Source organism: Hyaena hyaena, unplaced genomic scaffold (assembly GCF_003009895.1).
Source record: "Hyaena hyaena isolate Hyena2069 unplaced genomic scaffold, ASM300989v1 scaffold_901, whole genome shotgun sequence".
Classification (NCBI taxonomy): domain Eukaryota; kingdom Metazoa; phylum Chordata; class Mammalia; order Carnivora; family Hyaenidae; genus Hyaena; species Hyaena hyaena.
Genome location: NW_024081527.1, coordinates 534811 through 560373, shown reverse-complemented (window position 1 = coordinate 560373; position 25563 = coordinate 534811). Strand labels below are relative to the sequence as shown.

Sequence of the window (25563 nt, the reverse complement as noted above, 5' to 3'; positions counted from 1 at the left end):
CCGCCTTTTCGGTTCCCGTTTCTTTCACTAAAACAACGTGGAACAAAACTATACCACATAGTGTATAAAGGCTCAAAAACGCATCCTCATCTCCGCGCCAGAGACCAAAGTAACAGAACAGGAAGCCAGCAACACTACCGGCTACAGGAAGAAAAGGTCAGTGAAACCTCACCTTCTGAAGACCGCCAGTCCTTCCGGCAGAGACTACGCCTCCCAGCATGCAGCGCGGCAGCGTCCTGGGCAGCTGCGCGATTGACAGGTGCATGCCGGGAAGTGGAGTTTCAGTTGCCACTAAGCGATGCAATTTCCTCTTTGCTAACGCCGCTCACACTGTAAAGTCTTCGGGGACGAGACCATATATGAAACACTCACATTAGGGATTCCTTTCCAACCCTAGTCTGGTCTTCCCCCTGCAAAGTAATTTTGGGAACACGCAAAACAAAAACAAACCCGAAACAATCATTGTCTTCCGTTTCCGGTGGGTTTGTTGCCGTGGTAACCAGCACGCACAACCAGCCTGGCGGTTATGGCCGGGCTGAGCGGCGCGCAGATCCCCGATGGAGAGTTCACTGCCGTCGTGTACCGGCTCATCCGAGATTCGCGCTACGCTGAGGCGGTGCAGCTGCTGGGCGATGAGCTCCAGCGGAGCCCGAGGAGCCGCGCCGGCCTGTCGCTGCTGGGCTACTGCTACTACCGCCTGCAGGAGTTCACGCTGGCGGCCGAGTGCTATGAGCAGCTGGGCCAGCTGCACCCGGAACTGGAGCAGTACCGCCTGTATCAGGCGCAGGCCCTGTACAAGGCCTGCCTTTATCCAGAGGCCACCCGGGTCGCCTTCCTCCTGCTGGACAACCCCGCCTACCACAACCGGGTCCTCCGTCTGCAAGCCGCGATCAAGTACAGCGAGGGCGACCTGCCCGGGGCTAAGAGCCTGGTGGAGCAGCTACTGGGCGGGGAAGGGGGAGAGGACAGTGGGGGTGAGAACGAGCCCGATGGTCAAGTCAACCTGGGCTGTTTGCTCTACAAGGAGGGGCAGTATGAGGCCGCGTGTTCCAAGTTCTTTGCGGCCCTCCAGGCTTCGGGCTACCGGCCTGACCTTTCCTACAACCTGGCTTTGGCCTATTACAGTAGCCGGCACTATGCCTCGGCTCTTAAGCATATTGTCGACATTATTGAACTTGGCATCCGCCAGCACCCAGAGCTAGGTGTGGGCATGACCACTGAGGGCATTGATGTTCGAAGTGTTGGCAACACCTTAGTCCTTCACCAGACTGCCCTGGTGGAAGCCTTCAACCTCAAGGCAGCCATAGAATACCAACTGAGAAACTATGATGTTGCCCAGGAATCCCTCACTGACATGCCACCTAGGGCAGAAGAAGAGTTGGACCCCGTGACCCTGCACAACCAGGCGCTAATGAACATGGATGCCAGGCCTACAGAAGGGTTTGAAAAGCTACAGTTTTTGCTCCATCAGAACCCCTTTCCCCCGGAGACCTTTGGCAACCTGCTGCTGCTCTACTGTAAGTATGAGTATTTTGACCTGGCAGCAGATGTCCTGGCCGAGAATGCCCATTTCACTTACAAGTTCCTCACACCCTATCTCTATGACTTCTTGGATGCCATGATCACTTGCCAGACAGCCCCTGAAGAGGCTTTCATTAAGCTTGATGGGCTAGCAGGGATGCTGACTGAACAGCTCCGGAGAGTCACTAAACAAGTACAGGAAGCAAGACACAACAGAGATGATGAAGCTGTCAAAAAGGCAGTGAATGAGTATGACGACACTCTGGAGAAGTATATTCCTGTGTTGATGGCCCAGGCCAAAATCTACTGGAACCTCGAGAATTATCCAATGGTGGAAAAGATCTTCCGCAAATCTGTGGAGTTCTGTAATGACCATGACGTGTGGAAGCTGAACGTGGCTCATGTGCTGTTCATGCAGGAAAATAAATACAAAGAAGCTATAGGGTTCTATGAACCCATAGTCAAGAAGCATTACGACAACATCCTGAATGTCAGTGCTATTGTGCTGGCTAACCTGTGTGTTTCATATATTATGACAAGTCAGAATGAAGAAGCTGAGGAGTTGTTGAGGAAGATTGAAAAGGAGGAAGAGCAGCTGTCCTATGATGACCCCGATAAGAAAATCTACCACCTCTGCATTGTGAATTTGGTGATCGGCACTCTTTATTGTGCCAAGGGAAATTATGACTTTGGGATTTCTCGGGTTATCAAAAGCCTGGAACCTTATCATAAGAAACTGGGCACGGACACCTGGTATTATGCCAAAAGATGCTTCCTGTCCTTACTAGAAAACATGTCAAAACACACAATCCTGCTTCGTGACAGTGTTATTCAAGAATGTGTCCAGTTTCTAGAACAATGTGAATTTTATGGTAGGAACATCCCTGCTATTATTGAACAACCTCTGGAAGAAGAAAGAATGCATACTGGAAAGAATACAGTCACATATGAATCCAGACAGTTAAAAGCTTTGATTTATGAGATTATAGGCTGGAATATATAGTAATGTCTGATAATGTCTTTTATCATAATAGCTTTAAATATCTATAATTTATATTATTTTATCTATATTTAGCCATTGGCATCTTTACATTTGTCATGTTAAACTTTGTACATTTGAAAATCATAAAGCTTATTTTTAAAATCCTCACAAATATTGAAAATTTGAAACCTAGAAAGATATGAAAAATTCAAAACTGAATGGTAGTCCCTGTTTATTAGAACTGGTTATGCCTATGTTCCCTCTCCTTTGTCATCATGTGTGCTTGCTTGTATTTGGAGAGTCCCCTCACACAGATTACAATTTACAAGGACTTGGCACTATCAAGTCCAGAACATAGCAGTTCACATATAAGATTTCCAGGCATTTAAGTTTTAGAGATTATGTTCTATTCTCACCATTTACCCTCTTATTAATTTGGAATGCACACATTTTGCATAGAGTTTAAGATGCTTTGGCAGGGTTTTTCTATATAGATATAACACTTTATGTAACCCAAAATTCCTTAAGTGATACATGTTTGGGTTCCTGGCTTTGTTGTTTTTTTAATGTGCAAGATTCAGTGGGAAATCTTGTGCCTTTAACAAAATTATGGTGCTATGGTATAAAAACAATAAACAATTGTTGAAGAAACAACTTCATGTAGTTTTCTTTTGTTCCATGTGTTAATAATTTGTACATATGAACAAGATGTACTGTCTTCTGTTTTTCATAACTCTGCTCTCATCTATCTCCAAACAGCGACTAATAACAGAGGTAACCTGAGAACGTAGTTCTTAATTCCTACCTTTGTGTTTGCCACTTAGGATAGGTTAATGCTGGAGTTGTTTCTGTGTTGTAGTCTCTCTGATACGGAAAAAACTACCCTATTCCCATGACCCCACCAAACTTCTACCTCCATTATAGATGAAAAGTTCTGAAAACTTCTCTGGTAGATTCATAATGCTAGTTTCACACCTGCAACATTCGCAATGAGAACTCCACTCATTCTGCTTAGGCATTTTATTTTCTGAACTACCTAAGAGCTTTACTGTTGTTCACCTACCCCCTTTCTCTCTATAAATGTTAACTGTGAACCTCAACTTGGTCTGGCTTAGAAAACGTATTAAGTTGAAGTATATGAAATTGCTGATCTTGAAAGTTACTGGCCTATAAAACTAGAAGTTTCTTATGGTTCAATCTAATAGCTTTCTACTGATAGTAGAAATCATAATGAGATGATGATTTTTTCCTTAAGGAGAAATCACTTACGCACGTAGATACCCAGACAAGGTATGCTCAGCATAAATCCTGTAGTATGACTTGCTTCGGTGCTCAAATTCTGTTAGATCTCTCAGAAAATCTGGCTTATCATGAAGTCCAATGGTTTTGAATTTGTAAGCATTTTCAATCTTTATTATGTACACTGATACCATTCACTATTTACTATCATTTACTGTTGATGTTTGATCCATGTTTGGAGGGCAGTCAGTGTTTAATGACCTCTTCTGTGCACCGCATACCACAATTCTATCTCTGGGAAATGGTCTTTGTTTAACAACTTTTGTACTAAAAGTGTTGCTGCTTCTTTGTCCAGTAGCTCTATGCCCCTCTCAATCTCCATCGCCCCTTAGGATTTGGAAAGTAATGACCTGAAGTCTGATTTTCAACAGCCATGTTAAAATTCTAATTTTTTTTTTGCACATTTCCTCTATTTTTTTTTCTTAGAAAAATGCATAAAGTGTAATGTTAACCACCCAAAAGCAAATGTTTTCCAGATTCCCTTTTGCAAATAGCCTGGCCTTTTTCAGCCACATTTTATTTACCCAGGTGCTGTGTGTTTGTGGTCTGCATGTATGTGTAATTTAGCTCTCCAGAACATAAAAAGCTTTTCAGAACTGTTTTTTAACCCCTTGCCGCTGGGCAGCTGGGATTTCCTGGTTAGTAATGAATCAGGAAATCCTGACTGCTCCTACCACTGAGTAAAGGAATAAAGGTCAATCGAGGCATTTGTCCTCTTCCTTACCCATGCTCTCTGGAGAGGCACCCCCTCAGATTGACAGACTGACTGCTGCCTAGCAACAGCTAAGACTCCTGAACCACACCTGCAAAGCTGCCTAGCCTTTTGAGTCCTGGAGGAGACTGAAGGGTGAGGACATTCCTAACTCTCCAGAAACTTATCGTCCTTTATATTTAGGATACATTTCTTTTAAACTCACCTTCGGAAGTACTTAGTTCTGCTTTAATACTATGACGCTAACAGACAAATGACTTTACAATGACTCCATGTCTTGCCATTTAACCAAAGGTTTTCATCCCTAAAGCTCTGATGAAAAGCTTTGTTATATGCTCCTAGAACTTTATGTGTTCAGTCTAAGCCACTGTTCTTGACCAAGAAGATTTCTGTATATTTCTAAAGCTTTTACTCCTTTTTCATTCTATCTGTATGGTGTGTTTTATTTTTTTAATGTTTATTTTCGAGAGAGAGAGCACACATAAGTGGGAATGGCGCAGAGAGAGACACAGAATCTGAAGGAGACTATCTAGGCTCTGAGCTGTCAGCACACAGCCTGACACAGGGCTCAAACCCGCGGATGGTGTGATCATGACCTGAGCTGAACTTGGACACTTAACTGACCGAGCCACCCAGGTGCTCCTGCATGGTGTATTTTAAAGGGATCAAATATTAAATCTAGTATTTCATGATCTTAGTCAATCCCCCATCTTCACACATGTTCAGAATATAAGCATGGGTTTGTACACAAGTAGTTATTTCCATTTTCTCAGACATGAGTAAGAACTTACAGGACAACCAGCAGAGACTCCTTTGATTAGTAATAAGACTGCCTGCCAAACGATTCCTATTCCTCCTGCCAGCCCTTCTTTGAATTTGCCCTCAGCTGTGGCACAAATGTTCACACTAACTTGTGAGATCAGGTGTACAGTGGTCATCTCTGACCCATTCATAAGAAGCAGATAAATGAGAACTGGGAGTGTGGGGGCGGGGGGGTGGGTGGTGGTCTTTGGGCAATGAAATCCTAGATGATGCTCCCTTCCTGCAGGGTGACATAGGAGCGTATAGGTATGGCCTCTCAGACCTCAGAAGAGCACCTCAGATGGAATCCATGTAGAACTACCAGTGATAGGCTTGGCTCAAGATCATAACAATGTTTGTATATGTAGGGCTATGGGGCTGTGGGGGTGATGCCCAAATAAATCAGCTTACTAGGAAATATGGGATAAGAAAGGGTAAATGGCTTGGAGGGGAAGCTTTAAAGGAATAGCTTTCTGACCCCTCTGTCCTATAATCCTTGCTTGGGTTTACTTCCACACTGGCACACAGAGGGTTTACAGTGCTGGAAATCTGTCCAGGTAAGTAGGATACAGCTATGTAAACTATCTAATTTTAAAAGGATAGGATCACCAACGGAAATCTTTCATTTCAGGTGAACACCAGCATTTTTTAATGTAAGTTTTTGTCTTAGGTTCCCTCAGTCTTTTTCTTAATGGCTATGGGTGACCTGGAAGCATCTGGGAGACTGTGGTTTCTTGATGGTATTCTCTGACACACGGAGTGGCTTCCTAGCAATGATATGACTTACAGCTATCTACCATTCCCTAACTGCCTCTTAGCCTTTGTTGGGACTAAAGTGGGACTGGGACGGAAGTGACATTTCGGCTTTTTGTATTCACTTACTGGGCTGTACCTACAGTATTAGTCAAACAGCAAATTTCGTGAAGAGTCAATAACTCTGGGGTGTTGGTTGTCCAACCGCATTAGCACCATGACTGTAACCACCAGATTCTAAACTCACATTTTCATTCTAGCTACAAGATACATGCAACTTTTTGAGTGCCCTAATGTAGCTCAAATCTTTCAGCAGCAACATTAATTCTTAAATGAGTAGTTTTAAAGTGCTGTGACATTCCAAAGATTGACTCTGGATTATAAGAAAACATTTCTTTAATCTTAACGTTCTTTCAGTTTCCTGTCTCTCTGTGGGAAGATACATAACTTATAGAAACAGGTATTCTTACATTTTTAAGTGCAGCTCAAAGGGATAGTTATATAAAGTTATAAAATTGCAAATTTATTATGCCCATCAAATACAGCACTTGCCTTAAAAGTTTCATATTAAACCTATAAAGGACCTTCTGGATTAAACACTTACATAGCAAGACAGCATCTGAGACAAAATGTGTCCTGGTTTTTCTATGGTAGTCATGAAGACAGTGGCTTCCACTTGGCTTCTAGGAGAGATTCCATTTCCTTACTTGCGCCCTTCTGTAGAGGGTTTAAAAGCAGAAATTCTGTATACACTATAGATACCCATTAGAAGCAGTCTAGAACAGGGAAGTAGCCAGCAGAGGCACTGGATTTAGTCAGACCTAGCTTCATATCCCAGCAACACCACTTGCCAGCTACTAACAGTTGATGTTACTCAACCTCACTACTCCTCAGGATTTCGCCAGTAAAAAAAAAAAAAAAAAAAAAAAGAAAGAAAGAAAGAAAGAAAAAGAAAGGACGCTACTACTCACTTCACAGGATTGTTATAATATAATTACTTCTCTTTTCCCTTTTTAAAAATTTACATCCAGGGGTGCCTGGGTGGCTCAGTCAGTTAAGCATCTGACTTTGGCTCAAGTCATGAACTCAGTCTGTGGGTTCGAGCCCCATGTTGGGCTCGGTGCTGACAGCTCAGAGCCTGGAGCCTGCTTCAGATTCTGTGTCTCCCTCTCTCTCTGCCTCTCCCCTGCTTGCTCTCTGTCTCTCAAAATAAAGACATTAAAAAAAAATTACATCCTAGTTACCATACAGTGCAATGATTTGAGAAGTAGAATCTAGTGATTCATCCCCTGCGTGTCTTGGGCTTGGACTTGGACAATGCTCATCCCAAGTGTCTTCCTCCATGCCCCTTGCCCATTTAGCCCATCCCCCCACCCAACTCTGTTTATTCTGTATATTTAGGAGTCTCTTATGTTTTGTCCCTCTCCCTGTTTTTATATTATTATGTTCATCTGTTTTGTATCTTAAATTCCACATATGAATGAAGTCATATGATATTTGTCTTTGACTAATTTCGCTTAGCATAATGCCTCCTAGTTCCATCCACATAGTTGCAAACGGCAAGATTTTCATTCTTTTTGACTGATGAATAATACTCCATTGTATGTATATATCACATCTTCTTTATCCATTCATCTGTCAGTGGACATATGGCCTCTTTCCATACTCTGGCTATTGTCCATAGCATTACAATAAACATTGTGGTGCATGTGCCCCTTCAAAACAGCATATCTGTACCTTTGCATAAATACCTAGTAGTGCAATTGCTGGGTCAGAGGGTAGTTCTATTTTTAATGTTTTGAGGAACCTCCTTACTGTTTTCCAGAGTGGTTGTACCAGTTTGCATTCCCAACAGCAGTACAAGAGGGTCTCTCTTTCTCCACATCCTCGCCAACATCTGTTGTTGCCTGAGTTGTTAATTTTAGCCATTCTGACTGGTGTGAGGTGGTATCTCATTGTGGTTTTGAATAACTATTATCTCTTGTCTAGGGTTAAATGTTCAGCACAGTGTCTAGCTAATAAAGAGTGAGTTAAAAAAGTTACTAATGCAATAATCAATTCTAGGGTAGTATTCAGCAAAAATATCTAGACTTAATCAGAGTCACTGAGACAAAATTAGAAGGAACCTTAGAAATTTTCATTACAAAAAAGAGATCAGGTCCAAATAGGGAAAGTGACTTGTACTTGGTAGAGAAAATTGGAGTACACAAAAAATTTTAGAACGAACTCTTTCCATTGTGTTCTTAGACTTTAGAACTCCATCCTCTCTTACTTTACAGCTTTATCGTGACATAATTTGATTTTAAAAAGTACCTTCCCAGCTGTAATGTGGACACAATGAGGTACCAAAGATGTGACAGAATTATGTAAGAATGGATTTAAGAGCTTGTCCATCAGCCAACACTAGGCCCAATCAACAAATCACATCAGAAAATGGGTTTATGAGTATTATTGAAGGCCAAACACAGGCAAAAGTAAGTGTGATTGGCAGTAAGACCTCATTTGCTTTTCTGATAGGGCAAGAAGCTGGACCAGCTAGGTTTAACCAAAGGATTTCAGTCTGGCAGCTGACAGCATTAAGTGAAACTGCATGTTTAATGTTATCTTAATAGTTGATTCATTGAGAAAAACAAGCTTATTTGTGGACAAAATGTAAAACTGTAAGGTAGACAACAGCCTGTCAAGTGAAAGAACAGCTGCCTGAGCCCTGACTGCTCTTTCATGGATATTATTGGGCAGGCCCTTGTGTGCTATACCTGTCTGCCATTACTGGTAAGGGAATCCGGACATAACATGTCTCACTTCTACTGTTGACCCAAAACTGGGTCCAAAAAATATTCTGGATAATAGTCAAGATTCAAAAATTTTGAAAATCTGGAATTAAATGCAGTAAGACACAAATTTTAGTAAAGATACAGGTAATGGGCTGATTAAAAAATCAGCCTTCAGGGAGATGTGGCCAAAATGGCATATGCAGAAAAGACAAGTTTTGTTAAATTCAAGTTCAGTGTGAGGTGCCAGTGCAATGTCCACCAAAAAAAATATGTTTATTAGTGACAGAAAAAGGAAATCAATGGTTCTACACTGGCACATTCAGGCCTAGACACCTCACTTTAAGAACATCAAAGAGGCACATACAAAGAGCAATTGAGATGGTGAAGGATCTAGAACTCATAGGAGCAAAGGTTGGAGATGTGGGGGAACATGAGCTGTCTTTAAACACTAGAAGAGCTGCCTTTCATTAGAGCAATTGAACAATTCTTTATGACTATGGAAGACAAAGTTCTATCAATATATAGAAGAGACAGATTTCAACCCAATAAGCAAAAACCTCTTAACACCTAAAGATTTCAAGTTGGAAAAGCCTTCCCAGAAAAGCAATACATTCCCATTTGGTCACCACAAATGTTCAGGAAGACCAGTTTATCTGTGGCCTGGGGGACAGGAGAAAGTAGACAATTACATTTGGGAAAAGATAAGATGAGATGAGATGATTTCTAAGGTTTATTCAGTCCAAGCTTGTATGAGCCAAGAAGAAAATTTCTTTGACTAATTAATATAAGAGCTAAGCAAGGCAAGTGATTATTTCAATGTACCAAGTAAGACTAGGTTCAACACAGAGTTCAGTCATTTTAGAGACTAGAAAACTACAACCTGCCCTCCAGTGTAAGAGCCACAGGCAGGAACAAAACCAGTATCTGTGCACATGTCCTTCACTAACAGAGAGGCTACTCATGGGCACAGACTATATTCTATAGATTCTCTGTGTGTACAGCATGATGCTGCCAACAAATGTTACATGGAATTAACATGAAATAAGCAACAATTTCTGTAACAATGAGTGGTTTTGGTATTGTTTTATTTCTTCCCAGTACGTCTTAAAAATCACACATGGGCATTTGCTTATAGAACAGTACAGTCTAGGAAAAGCAATAAAAGGAGAATCCAAACATACACCAAAAGCACAGTATATAGACTACGTGTTGAGCCCTTGTGGAAAACAACATGGCTCAGTCTGAACTGACAAAACTATGTTGAAATCTCTCAGGAATTTTCCTTCCCACTACGTATCAACGTTTAAACCATAAATGTAAAGAGAAGAACTGTTTGTATGCATTAGTTACAGCAATATAATGGCTTACATACAAGAGCTTACCCACATGTAGTTCCCAAAAGATTACTACAGTACTGGCAGGAATACGTACTGCCTTGGAGGAAGACTCAGGATAAGATATTATTCAAGTCAAGTTGTATCAGAGCCAAAGTATTCCACAGGCTTATTAGCAAACAAAGGACAAAAATTAAGAAATATAATCTACACATATTTCTCATAAGATTTATCATGGTCCAGGAACAGAGATACTCATTTTTCGGAAGGCACCATCACAGAAAAAAGGACTGACACACAACATAAGGAACAGAAGTCCCCTCCCCCCACAGGCTCTGCTCCTCAGGAACTGTGTGAGCAAACATCCAGAAGCATATAGTGGGTGTCTCAGGGACTGAGTGCATATGCCGCGACCACTAAGCCACATCTTAGGGCTACAAAGTTGGGACAGTAGGAATGAAAATCTAAGAATGAAAAGTACATATAAATCCCATTGACTGAACACATCTATGAGAGTACAGGTCCACCATATAATCAGTGAAATATCCTAGAATAGGTGATCCAAACCCACTGTGGAAAGGATCTGCAGTGTTTCTACATACAACTATTTAACTCCTGACATATTCTTGAAGAGGAATAGCCCTGAACTACTAAACAATCTCAGTCTTTAAACACTTATCCTCTCCTACTCATTTTAAATAATGGCTATTTCATGGAAAAAAAAAAAAATCCCAACAAGGCACTGTGAACTTTTGGGGATATTTTTTAAGTAGCCCAAAAAAATAATTATAGAAACTGTATGCCACTAGAAGAATTTCATGTCCTTTATGGATATGTGAACAAGATTACTTGGAGGATTAAACAACATGTTTTCAATGCTGTTTACCAAAAACACTGCTAACACTAAGATGCCTGAAAAACAGGTACACATGCTGCTTAGAAATCCACACTAAAGCATTTTCTTCCCTTCTCTTTCCTCTTTCCTCCCTAGATTTGGAAGTTCAGTCTCTAACAAATGTTCTTAATGATGCTTAATATATTATTTTCTTCCTTGTGAGAAAAAAATGTATGAGACAATCTCCTTTGGAAACAAAAGAAGTAATCTTTTCATATTCACTGAACTAAAGTTACTTCATTCTGTGATGGTTCTTTGGCTTGAGTGTTCCATCTGTCAGTGGTCCTCACTGACATTTGCTAAGGAATTACTGTGGTCAGAAGAGCATGGTGCTCATTCTCTGAGGAACTTCCTAGGTTCAACTGGAATGCTTTAGGTTTACAGGAAATGGAACATTGATTTAAAAAATAATTAGAGTGATAAAACCTAGCTAACAATATACTCTAAAGGGACTTGATTATGCTTCATTAATAAAATTATAAAAATTTTGTCATCAAATCAGTAGAAATATGAAGATGAAAAACAAAAATTGAAAGAAAAACCCATTAGCAAACAGAACAGTGAGCTTCCCACTCCCTCTGAAGAAAACAAAATCTCTTAGACCCGGGTGCATTTTATTAATAATATATGTTAATATAACCTGCTGACGTACAAGTGGTTTTTACAAATTCCACGCTAAAGACAAACACTGTGGCTTAGGAAGCAGAACGCCAAGTCACTTACATCCTTCATAGCAGATATCCTATTCAATAGTTAAAAAAAAATCTTTTACATTTCCTGAATTTCAGCATCAATGTATACATCATTTCCTTTCCAGGACACTGAAATTAATAAGAATTCAATGAATATATTGACATTGAACAAAGCCTTGCTTCCATAACTTGTAAAGCTGTGATCCTGTATTCTTCAATCTGAAACTGGCACTTGTTATTTTCAGCTTTTCTCCCACCATGAGCTAAGCTTTAATTAAAATCAAAGTTGCCAAAGATCAAGTGGTGAGTGAAAAGCTATTAAAGCTGTCCTTAATGTCTGTCTTCAGTATTTCTTAAAATGTAGAGACACTTTCCACAGCATTCCATTTTGGCTGCTTCATGTCCAGCACATTCAGTTTGTGAATCAATCCATAATAAATATTTGTGTTACTATATTTGTATAGAATAGATGTTCAACCAAACCCAGCCCCATTTGAATACCTGAAGTTATACACTTCAGCTTGAGACTACAGGGCTTCTTTGATCAGCTATGTTTAAGAAGTTGTAGCTATGAAAGAAAATGACAAAGAAAAATCTCTGGAGCCAACATGCAGAAAGGCATTTTCAAAAATGCAAGCTAGGACTTAGCAGTTACTAAGGGAATATTCTGAAACAGGTTTCCTTGCAACCATCTGTATACACATAGTATACACACTGATGGAAGCTCATCCTTTATTGCGCTTTTGTTTTCCAAAATATGTTAACACAACTATGTGCACTAGAAGGCTTCCAGCTTCATAAATAACTCTTAAGTAATAGTATGATATGTAAGCATTTAGGAAGAAAATTCCCAATTCCTCCAAGGAGGAAAGAATTCAATCCTCTTTCTTTGTGGTAAAATGCTGGGCACAATAAACATGTGGCTTCTACAATTCTTACTAAACTAAAAAAGTTCAAGGTACTCACTATAAGATGAAATTCACTTATGCCTGTACTTTTGCACCAAACATTAAGGCAATAGTTTCTCTATGGGTCAATAAAGCCTGTTCATACTGAGTCTTTAGTATTCAATGCCACTTCTCACTAGCAGCAAATTCCTAGTCCCACTAAAACCTCAACTGAAATGTGACAGCAACAAATTATTAGAAATATGACTAATTTAAGAAAGACAAGTCAATGTTTATGCAGTACTGAAAACTAGACAGGATATGAGCTTTTAAAATTTTAAACAAACTTATTCAAAATGAGTTTAAAAGCCTCACATAAACAATGTTCTCCAGGCTTTAACTTTTATGAAGCCATTTTCAGATATTTCAGAAATATGAGGCAAAGTTTACGTGCTTCTGTGCATATTCAAGAACTCAGTACTCCACAGAAACTATGCATATGCTGAGGTACCTCTCAGAAGCAGGTGTGAGAAAGTGGGGAAAAGGCTTCTGATTTACTAAATCAGAGTGAAACAGCACTGCTGAGTGTTCATATGTTTCAAAATGATCCCTGTAGAAATGATTCCAACAACAGAATGTAGTCATCACTATAAAATCAAGACTGAGGAGTCCTGCATACATGGAAGAAGAAAAACAAAGACATAAATCACTAATTTCCGTAAGGTTCATGTAGAACAGTGAACACAACAATTTTCAGCTGTGACATTTATAGCTTCCTAATACCAAGTACAGATTTCTAAGGTTGTTGAAATCTGAACTCCCTGGGAAAGAATGTTATAACAATCACTTGCAAAGGAATGGATCTGCTTATGAATCTGTAAATTTTATTTAAAAAATTACTCATAAACATGTATACACTTCAGTGAGATATTAGTACTGTATTAAATTTTACATTTTGATCACCAGTTAGAGAAATTAGTTTCATGAATAGATCCATTTTATAAAGCTGAAATTTTTTTTTATAATTCTAGAGGCTAGTGTAATTAGTTTCCTCATCAAGCATCCAACTATTTCAAATATCAAGGGCTTTTAAAGCTAAGATTTGCTGGAAATTTTATAATTAAAAATAAATCACCAATGAAAACAGGCAGCTTCCTAACAAATATTTAATTTTTGTTATTAAACTAATATTTAATTGTGATTTGCTTATAGATTTTAGGTTTAGTAGTTTGAGGCCAATTTTATTAAAAATTGTTTATCATTTTGAAGTCTTAAAAATACTATTTTGTCAATTTAAATTTTCACTTTTCTGGTTAAGTATACTTCAGATATAAAAGGTATCAAACTGCCCAAAAATGCTTTGGAGCTGTTGCTACATAGATAGACAGTGTGTCCTTTTAAAGGATCATCTGCATCTTGACTTACATTATCTGATCAAATATTAATTTAAAAAAATTATCAAAAGTTAGGTATTGCATTAAGAAAAGAATCCATCCCAAAATGTGAATCATGAACCTTGACAGACAGTGATTCAAAGTAATCATTTCACTTCTTTTAACATCCAGGCTTGAATGTAAAAATGTTGGTGAAATGTGATTAATGTTCTCCTTATTACTTAAGAAATAAGATATTTCAAACGTTTGATTATGGTTTGTGTATTAATACATTACATATTTTCAAAATTTAGGTTAAACCAGTAATTCAAAAAAGGCATTAAACCACTATTAAAAACTAAATTGAAACTTTACTTTCATATGACAATTTATCAGGCTGTTTGGGTTAATTAAAAAAAAATTGTCATTGAAACTCTTGAGGTTTTCAAATTCAACAAAATGAACTGTTTTGTTAGCGAAACAATTCTTTGAACTGGAGATGTTAAGTGTAAAGAGTCTTCCTTCTTCTGCTCCTGTTGCAGTTTCTTTTGCATCTCAGCAACAAGAATGTGAAATCAGAAACATTAGGATTTTAAGTTGAATAAAGGCATTCATTTCATGGTAAACCTGTTCTTCACATACAATGAGCGATGAGTCCGCTTTCTTATAAAACATACTATGAAGGAACTAGGATATAACAAGAGGTGATACACATTCAACTCATAGCTCAGTAGAAACAGAAACATGGAGAACAAAAACATGTCCCCTAATAATAACTTTTTGCTCATTTAAGGTTTTATAAATGTATACTAATTTCAAAGAAAAATTTTAGGCCAAGCATCTCACTGAACTGAAGGCATCCTAAAAAACAGGTTGCCTATATTCTTTCATGAGTATTCTTCTTAATGGCCTACTCACACTAGAACGCACTCTTAAAAAACACACATGTGTTATCACTCCTCAATGGCATCCTTCCCTAGATAACTGCTTCCCAGAAACATCCTTAAAAGAAGGGTTAGATAAGCAGTGGATGACACCAAAATGTGCCTTTGTTTCCAAGGGGAAGCATCAATACAAAACAGCTGGCAGCATCTTCCTCTGAAATAACAACTAGCAGCCTTGTGCCACCTGACTAAAATTTGAAATGACAACCAGTTGGCTGTAAACTGATGCACCTACAAATGAGAGAGATTTAGGAATACCATCTGTCAATCCAAAAATGTAGAAATAAAACAAGTAACAGAATAAAACAACTTATTTTAAACCAACAAACAGATTTTGCTGAAATACAATGCATGATATATTTGATTACTGGTATAACCATAGTTGAAAACTTAAAAAAAAAGAAGTGAAAATTTTTTTGTAACAACAGTAATGGATTTATAAAAGGTTTTTGTTTCCAAAGATGTTATTGGGGTCCACATATTCCTTGACAGACTTCAGCATCCCAAAGCCGACATCAGAGATACTTTCCTTTAGCCACTGCTTCCGTAACTTGCCCACTGGAAAAACAAAATCAAAAATGCTTCAATATACACTATGATGCTGGGAACCAATCAATCTTGTGACCGTGAATGAACAAACACTGTGTGATAAATGCTTTTATTCAAAAATGAGAAATGTTTTGCTTTATTTGATTTATTGAGCCCACCAGACTATCAAGCTCATTAAGCCCAATGTATTCCCAGGGGAAGCCTGTGCTCCACAGTGTCTCCTCTCTCTGTAAACTATGAAATGGAGATGAAGGAAGCTTGGTCTGAGATTGCGGCCCCGTTTTACAAATAACAAGATGTGAAAAACATGCATTTCAAAAGAACCCATCTCCTGTCTGAACTACCAAAACATGCCAAAGTTTCAGAGAAAATGAAGTTAACTAAAGAAAAACATATCCAGATGAAGTTTCTGGGTATACTATAGAAAAAATGGCAGGATATATATCCACAAAATATTTTAAAACTTAAAATAATTAAGAAAATCTGGACCTTTAATGGGTTTAAGAAAAAAATCTGGTGATAAAACTTTCATTTGCATTTTATTTTCATATTACTTTTAAATAAATTTGCATGTTCCCAAATAATTCTTCCTATTATTTTTTCAGAATTAGCGATTCTTCCTCAGCACTAAATAAATCAAATACCTAAACCACTTTAAACTTAATCTTCTACTTTTATATGTTATATAATGTTCTCCTTCTTTGTTCCTAGCTCTTGCTAATTTATTGAGAATATAATGGTCCGTAGGATAAATTATATTTAAAAGACACCCAATGAAAAAACAAACTTTTCTAAGTAGAACTTTTGTAAGAAAGGATACGTACTTAATCTGTTAAAAAAAAAAAATTGAAATGTTAACCTACTTCGGCAATAAGAAAAACAATGTGCTAATTTATCTGTGGCAAAATGAGTAAGTTTTTTTTAAATATTTTTATTTATTTCTAGAAGAGAGAGAGAGAGAGAGAGAGTGAGCAGGGGAGGGTCAGAGAGAGAGGGAGACACAGACTCTGAAATAGGCTCCAGGCTCTGAGCTGGCAGTCAGCACAGAGCCCTACGCGGGGCTCGAACCCACTAACCGCGAGATCATGACCTAAGCGAAAGTCGGACGCTTAACCGACTAAGCCACCCAGGTGCCCCTAAAATGGGTAAGTTTTTAAATTCACAGATAGGATTCTTTGTGGTTACTACTTTTCAAACATATTGTAATAACTGAATTCAAGTGGTCATTTTCCACAAATGTTCATTAATGATCCAAAGTCATCAAAAGTGATTTAATTGGCCAAGTGAAATGGGAAACCATCTTTCATTAAAGTATTCTGCCTGTCACTCCCATTTATTAGGCTGCAGTGATACAGTGTAGCACCTGCTATCTGGAACGTTAAATACCATTTCAGGCTCAACTCAAATCATCTTTTGTGTCCAGTTCTCCAGGAAACCATCGAACTGTCATTAAAATTATAGCAAGAGATTCTTAGAAAGGAGGCTACTTCTGCTTGGCTTCTAGAAATAAGAGTTTGCTGTGTTAAGATGGAGAAAAATGAGGTACAGTAGAAAAAAAATCTTAAATTCAAAAAGAAAATATGCTTAAAAGAGCTCTAAAACTGGAAGAGAAACACAACAAATTCTTACTCATGCAATCTCTACCACCTAGATGTTCTACCTGGTATCCCTAAAGGACAACTCACAACGCTTTGGCCTTGGTTTTCTCATCTTCAAAGGGATTGGAGTCTATGAAGTATTTCACCTCAAACAGCCTATGATTTTAAGCACTCAAAAAAGTTGCAAATCAGTTATTTCCAGATTTGCTCTCAGGGATTAAAAAAAAAAAAAAAGCAAGTACTCTGTGAGTGACAGAAGTGGCATTATTATAAGCTACCCACGATGAGGTAGCTCAAAGAGAGAGGGGTGAAGAGCAGTCAATGCTAGTCTCCACTGTTATCTGTAATACAGTTTCACTGAATGTGTCCTGTGGTTATGGATGTAATTGTCCTGAAAAGACTGCAAACAACTGCTCCAACAAGATGGAGCACATTAGAACCTCAGCAGGATGCCCAACAGCTAGCTTGTCTGCCTAGTTTTACACCTCTAGTAATAATGCAATTCCACAAGGAACTGAACCATCATCTGAGAAGCCACCCAACAGTCACTGCATATTTAATGAAGTTGCTCACCAAGAGCTGGAAAACAGAAGGTGCTTGGAGTGCATCATTAGTTCTGTCAGAAGGATAATTTACACATCTATCTTGTCAAATTTTCTATGGTTTATACTTTTACAATAATCAATCTAACATACATTTGATTAGTGAACTAGAAAGTAAAAAAAAAAAAAGACAAGACAGTATAGGCAGGATGGCTGTGGCCCATCATAAACATTTAATGAAAGAATTTAACCCTTTGATGGCAGAGTTTGTGAGCTTCTTCCGTCAGTGAAACTCAGGTCACAAATCATGGCCTATGTAATTAAAGCAACTAGGAATCTTTTTAGTTTTGTTTGACAATTTAAATCAACTATACTGAGGTGCACAGACAAAACACAATTTAAGTAAAAATGCTCCATGAGCCTTTTAAACCTTTAAGATGATTATTAGAAATAGTCTTCATAGGGGTGCCTGATGGCTCAGTTGGTTAAGAATCTCTTGATCTCAGCTCAGGTCATAATTTCATGGTTCATGAGTTTGAGACCCATGTCGGGCTCTGCGCTAATGGTGCACAGCCTGCCTGGAATTCTGTCTTTCTCTCTGTACCTCCTCGCTTGTGCACACACGGTCTTTCTCCCTCTCTCTCAAAGTGGATAAACATTAAAAAAAAAGAAAGAAAAGAAAAGAAAGAAAGAAAGTCTTCTTAAAATGCTAAAGAACCTTTGGTGGCTATCTCTAATTAATCGATACGTCATAACAACAACAACAAAATACAAAAGACCCTAATCTCAAAGAGAGATCCCACTTCAAAGTAGAAGATTTTACTCTAGAGCTAAATAACAATAATAATACCTTTTGTACAACCTATATTTGCACTTGTAGGCATTTAGACATTAGCTGACTGTACTGATCTGGATACGTGTAACACACTTGTGTGTACAACTATACTGTAGCTCTAGAGCTACAAAAAGTTAAGATATGAATCTTGTATTCTACAATTCACAATTATTCTAAATATATGATGCCCAAAGTACTTAAGCCACGTATTTAAGGGTCTCAGATATATTTCAGAGATGCAAAAAATATAGACCAAATACTTAACATTATAGAAAACCAATAAGGGGAAAAATTCTTTATCTGATTAAATTAAAAGTAGAATACACCTTTTTACAATTTAATATCTAACAATATATACATATTGGACAAATATTTTGTGTTCTTCCACAATAGACAGTACATTTGTACATTTAAAATATTTGCTTTTGGAACAGAGGAAATGGACGCTTCAGGGATAGTCTTTGAAGTCACAGGTTCAACAGTCCCCTTTGGATGCTAACAGCTCTAAGAAAGAATGCATTTTGTAGTATGAATGAACAGACATGTATGGGCAGCGATGGGAGTGTTGGGTGTGAGATATATGGACATGGTAGCCAACCTAGTCACCAAAAATTATTTGGAACTACTCTTTGGGGTCTACGGGACTGAAAACTTAGCAGAAGCTATCAGAGTCCTGTTTTAAAAGGGATAAACCTGGGGCCTGCTAGCCAGAGTTCTTTTTAGCTAGATAAATTAAAAACCTTTGAATTACGAATTTAATTATAAGGTTGAAAAGATTATATGCTTACTTAAAAAACAAATTGTGAAACAGATTATACATTTTGACTACCAAACCTGGAGCTCAGCAGCAGAATTTAGCCAAAGTGAGAAGCAGCTAACCAATATTAGTTATAACAACTATATTTTAAAAGTTCCAGTTTGAGCATCCTGGATATCACCTTAGTATTATTTTATTGGTCAGATTTTATTTTATTTTTTAAATTTTAATGTTTATTTATTTCGGGGAGGGGGACAGACGGGGTAGAGAGAGAGGAAGACACAGAATCCGAAGCAGGCTTCAGGCTCTGAGATGTCAGCAAAGCCTGATGCAGAGCTCGAATCCACAAACCTCAAGATCATAACTAGAACCGAAGTCAGATGCTTAATCAACTGAACCACCCTCTCAATAGGTGTCCCTGTATTGGTCAGATTTTAAAAAGACAATCTAGACTTATCTGCTTGTATGAGTGATCTGAGCATTAACTTTGTGTTTCAAGATTTAACTGATCCAACCAAGCTACTGGTGGATTATGTAAGGAATACATGCTGGAAAGACACCCAACAACCTCTTGCCAGTTGAGGTTCTGGCTCCATGGTACTTGTTAGATATTGATGAGAACAGAGAGCACGGCCAGTTTCCACTCTTTGAGGTGATCGGACAGCAATGATGCTTCTTCAGAGGGAGGTTTCAACCTGAAAAGAGGATGTAGTTGTCCATGTGTTTGTGCTCTACAGCACATTTTTGTATGTTTGGTTCTGGTAGAGGTACATGCTGAATGTTAGCCAACAGATCACCAATTGAGGAATGCTAACATCTAGGCTTTAAAGGCATAGAAGATGGGACTATACCTACCTAAGGGTTTAATTTAGTGCTCTGTGGATGCTTAAAGTCATGTTTCCATTTCTTTACTAAGTTCTTTGACTTATTTTCTACTAATGAAATGTCTGATATTGAGATGACAAATTCATGGATACAACAGACTTTAACAAGGCAATTAAAACCGAATAGGATTTTTATCTTATTAAATATTTAAAATGTCAATTTTCTTCATGCTAAGATTTCATCTGTGCAATTCACACAATAGCTCTAAGATCTTACAGATCCTTGAATAGGTCTTTAGAGATTATGAAACAGATTAAAAGTTTGAATTACCTGGGCAATCATAAGAGATCTGTCTTTAGAACACCATCAAGTGCTAATTCTGCTACATACCCCCAAAGATGGCTTGACACACTTGATATTTAAACCCAGTGGCAATTAATGCCTATACAACAGAGTAAAATAAAAAGTAAACAGGTGAAATAACATGAGACAGATGAGGACAGAAAAAGATAGACAATATCATATGCTCCCTGAAGACTAGAGCCACATTTTATTCATTTTTTGTATTTCAATTTCAAAACAGTATATTCCGCACAGTAAGAATTCAATGAATGTTAGTTGAGCTAAAAAATAATGAACCATAGTTATGTATAAGTCATATTAGATAAGGAGCAAAAATTGAAATATCTAGGAAAAGCAATGTGGGTTTCCTGAATTTCCTTTGCTTATATTTGCCTTGCATTCCCTATATTCTGACATTATCTCTTGGATATAATCTGAGCTATTTTACCGTAGCTAAAACAAAAGGTATGTCACAGAAACTAAAACTCTTTCCTTCAAATCTCTAGGACTCTTTGGGCTGTATCAGTGGTTCTCAATGGGAGCAATTTTGTCCTCCAGAGGACATTAAGTAATGTCTAGAGACAATTTTGGTTGTTTGTAACTGGGATGATGGTACCAGTATCTAATAGGTAGAAGAAGCCAGAGATACTGTTAAACATCTTAGAATGCACAGAATAGTCTCCACAACAAAGAATTACCTGGCCCATAATGTCAACAGTGCTAAGATGAAGAAATCCTGGACTATGTGCTTCCAAAGAGCTATCTCTTAGAAGCCCAAACAATTTCCATAAAGGCAACATACCTTCACTTCACTGCTACAACCAACTAAATTAGCAGCAAATGGCTTACTGCCATTTGCAAGGTGAACTTGCTCTAAATTGAGGCTACTGACCAAACTGAGAGAAATTCTGGAGAAAGTGGTAGAGTAGATAGGAGTTACATCTGAGAACATCAACCATTAATGACAAATGCTACTTTAATTTTTTCAAATGCTACTTTATTTTAAAAGTTAACTCCCAGGAGCCTGGTTGGCTCAGTCAGTTGAGTGTCTGATTCTTGAATTTGGCTTGGGTCATGATCTCATGGTTCGTGAGATCAAGCCGTGTTGGGCTCTGTGCTATCAACAAAGAGCCTGCTTGGATTCTCTCTTCTCCTCTCTCTCTGCCCCTCCTCTGCTTGCTCTCTTTCTCTCTCTCTCTCTCAAAATAAATAAAATAAAAATATATGAAATAAAGCTTCACAGCACTACCCAATATAAATCTCTATGATGACAGAAATGTTCTTTATCTGCACTATTCAACTCAGCAGCCCCTAGCCACATGAGGATATGAGCACTTGAAATGTGGCTAGTGCAAGTGAGAAAATACATTTTTAATTTTAATTAATTTTAACTAATTTAAATAGCTACAGGTAGCCTAGTGGCTTTTGTATTAGGTAACACAGAACAACATTAAAAATTAATAAATTTTAACTAAAGTCACTTTTCATAGATTCACACCTGAAAATATCTATTAGCATTATCTGTTTGCTAATCACATGAAACTATAAAAAGTTATTCTCTAACAATATAATAATGTGGTACAGGCATTCTCATCTTATTGAAAAAGAGTCTTAGACATAAAACTGCTGGGAAGAAAAGTTCTCTTGAGAGGTCCAAAGAGAAGTATTAGTATCTAAGCCATTTATTCTACTCCAGTGATACACCTGAGGCTGGAGGTGACTACAAGTATAGCACGTGGACAACTGTTAACTGCATACATGGAAAGGCACAGGGATCAATACATTTTTAACAACAGATTTTCTGTCAGTTCTCAAATCTGTTTATCCTATGATATAACTTTAATAGTTAAGTGTTAAGCTAAATTATGGGTTAAATTGGCTTTCACGGTCTGGTCTTGGAATCTATTTATAACATTGCTTCAGTGGAAAACTATTATAATCAACTTTTATGAGAAAAAGCCAGCCACAAAGAAGAAACCAAAGGAAAAAATTAAAGGACAAAACAAACTTTCTGCTCTATTATGGTAATCTGATATTCAATATTGGAAAGGCTATACTCATCTGGTAGGCATCAAAAGATCAAAATCACAACCAGGATGTTAACATTGATAATCAAGATACAGAACCATCCCATCACCACAAGGGTTCCTGTGTTGCCTGTTTTGCAGTCACCTCTTCTCTACAACTGACTCCAGGAAATCGTTAAAGTCTTCTCTATTTCTGTAATTCTGTAAATCATTTCAAAAATGTCATAGAAATGAATCACACTGTATGTAATTTTTTGGGATTGGCTTTCTTTTACTCATCACAATTCCCTGAAGAGTCATCCAAGCCGTTGCATGCACTGATTGTTGGTTCCTTCTTATTGCTGAGGAGTTGTCCATGGATGTATCATAGTTTGTTTAGCCATGTACTTGTTGAAGGACATCTGGGCTGCTTCCAGTTTGGGGATTTTACAGGTAAAGCTGCTCTGAATATTCATACACAGGTTTTTGTGTGAACACAAGTTTTCAATTCTTTGGTATTCAATTCTCTGCTATACACAAGAGTGTAATTGTTGGGTTGAACGGCAGTTACGTGTTTGAGTTTATAAAATACTGCCAAAGTCTCTACAGAGTGGCTGTACCACTTTACATTCCCACCAGCAATGTATTACTAATCTAGTTTCTTCACATCCTCAACCAGCATTTGATACTGTCACTTTCTAATTTTAGCTTTCTGATAGGTGTGTAGTGATTTCCCTTGTGGTTTCAATTTGCATTTTCTTAATAGCTAATGATGTTGAACCTCTTTTCAAGTGATTATGTGCCATCTGCATATTCTCTTCAGTGAAATGATTCTTCATTATCTTTTGCCCACTTTCTAATTGGACTGCTTTGCATCTTACTCTTGAGTTTTGAGAATTCTTTATATATTATAGATATAGGCCTTTTGTTGGATATGTGGTCTGCACATATTTTCTACAACTCTACGGTTTATCTTTTCATCCACTTAATGGAGTCCTTCACAGAGCAAACATCTTTAATTTTGATGAGATCCAATTTATCAAATTTTCCTTTCATGGACTGTACTTTTGGTGACGAGTATAAGAACTCTTTGTTTAGCCTAGCTCTAAACCCTGAAGATTTTTTCCTGTTTTTTTCTAAAAGTTTAATTATTTTATGTTTTACATTTAAGTCCATTATCTACTTTGAGTTAATTTTGACAGAAGATTTGAGATTTAGGTCAAGGGTTTTTTGTTTTGTTTTTGATTTTTTGAGCCTATGGATGTCTGCTTACTCCAGCACTGTTTGTTAAAAACAAATACAAAAACAAAAAAAAACCCCTATATACTTCCTCCATTGGATTGCTTCTGTATTGTTGTCAAAGTCAGTTGGACTTATTTGTGGGGGTTTTCTATGCTGTTCCATTGACTGATGTCTCTCTCCTCCAATAGCACAGTCCTGTTTACTGGAGCTATATAACGTGTTAATATCAGGTAGATACATTCCTATGACTTCAGCCTTTTTCTTTTTCATATATATTTTGGCTATCACATTCCTTTGTCTCACCATATAAATTTTAGAATCTTTTCTATGCCTACTAAAATTTTTGCTGAAATTTTGATAGGAATTGCATTAAACACAAATCAATCTGGAGAGAATGACCATCTTCACTATGTCTAGTTTTCTATCAATCCATGAACACAGTCCTCCATTTATTTAGGTCTTGAATTTTTTTTCATTAGCATTCTATAATTCTCCTGTATATCCTGTATAAATTTTGTTAGACTTATGCCTAAGTATGTGTATATTTTGTTAGATATATGCTTATTTCATTTTCTTTGGAGCAATTGGAAATGGTATTGTATTTTAAATTTCAGTTTCTATATGTTTGCCTTAATAATAGAAATGTGACTGATTTTTGTGTGTGCTCTTACATTCTGCAACCTTGCTAATTTTGTTTTTATAGATTCCTTGGGATTTCTACATAGACAATCATGTCATCTATAAATAGCAATAATTTTATTTCTTCTTTTCCAATATATGTCTTTTATTTCACAATACAGGTTTTAACTAATGGCTTCAAAGCCAATATTTTGCTATTCTTTTGAGTAGTCTCTTTTTACTTTTAAAGTTTCTGATACTACTGGATTTCTCTTAAGACCACAAAAAGAAAGAAAAAAAAAAAGCTTGGAAAGGTAGCCTACAATTATTCTCGGAACAATAAAAATTAATTTTGGTCAGTATAAAGACACTACTATTTAAACTAGGGCTGGTTATATTCAATCAAAGAATTTTACTTTCTGACAAGGACTTAGGTATACTTTTAGCCAATGAACAACTTAAAAACTTAAGTCATAAATTGAAATTAAATATGTGACTGATATAAACTCGGCTCTTTAAACTGACCAGCTCGTCAGTTACAAAAACAAGCACTATGAAGATTAAGTTAAGTAGGCTTTATATTTCCTATAGCCTCCAGTTCCAGACTACATCTGTTTTCTTTGATACACAAAACCAGAGTTAAAATAGCTCCATTTATCACAGCATGATTGCAGGCAGACAAACCAGCCTGTCTGTTTCCAGATAGTGAAAGCAACTGTTATTAATCACAATTACAGGCCAAACCCTCTAAGAGAAATTGCATCAACAGTCTCCCAACCCCCAGCCGTTCTACTCTCAAACTCAAAAAATGGTACTGAGAATATCATGACACTGCCTGAAGGTCAGTAAATAAAGATGACACTATGAGGTTAACTTGAGTTTTAAGTTCAGGATTCAAATTAAGGAAAAGTTTTTCTTCACATAAAAAGAAGTGATCTCTCAAAAGCTCTATCATTAGTTAAGTTTAGAAGGACAGTTAAACCCATTCCATTTCAAATTTATATATAGAAAGGTTTCTGCTTTATCAAACTATACTGAACAGCACAGAGTATTTGACATTTTCAAATTAGATGATTAATTTTAAGCAGAAAGGCATTTATGAAAATAGACACTTTTCTATAGTATATTTTGTGGCTAAGAGTGTGAAGGAAGTTTATTTCTTTTTCATACATATTATAATAAAACTTCCTACAGAATGAGACCAACTGCAGGTTACAGTTGAAAATATGTTAAGACAATTGTTGTCCCTATCCCTTGAATGTATGAATCTTTTTCATATAAA

The 25563-nt window shown here is 37.4% G+C and overlaps 2 protein-coding genes across 2 annotated transcripts in view; one reads left to right on the top strand and one right to left on the bottom strand.

Annotated features, from left to right (window-relative positions):
* Nucleotides 1-376: 376 nt before the first annotated feature.
* Nucleotides 377-3157, top strand: TTC30B (tetratricopeptide repeat domain 30B). Its single transcript, XM_039220483.1, has one exon. It carries the CDS (start codon nucleotides 527-529, stop codon nucleotides 2522-2524), a length of 1998 nt encoding a protein of 665 aa, XP_039076414.1. The 5' UTR covers nucleotides 377-526; the 3' UTR covers nucleotides 2525-3157.
* A 6753-nt stretch (nucleotides 3158-9910) lies between these two features.
* AGPS (alkylglycerone phosphate synthase) overlaps nucleotides 9911-25563 on the bottom strand; it is a 150954-nt gene continuing 135301 nt past the window's right edge. The window contains exon 20 of the mRNA XM_039220489.1: nucleotides 9911-15525. Within this exon, the coding sequence (XP_039076420.1) occupies nucleotides 15404-15525 (122 nt within the window). The 3' untranslated portion in view covers nucleotides 9911-15403. The remainder of the gene's footprint in view (nucleotides 15526-25563) is intronic.

What these genes read in the sequence shown, in the direction of transcription:
- TTC30B (XM_039220483.1), top strand. Translation starts at nt 527, where the DNA reads ATGGCCGGGCTGAGCGGCGCGCAGATCCCCGATGGAGAGTTCACTGCC.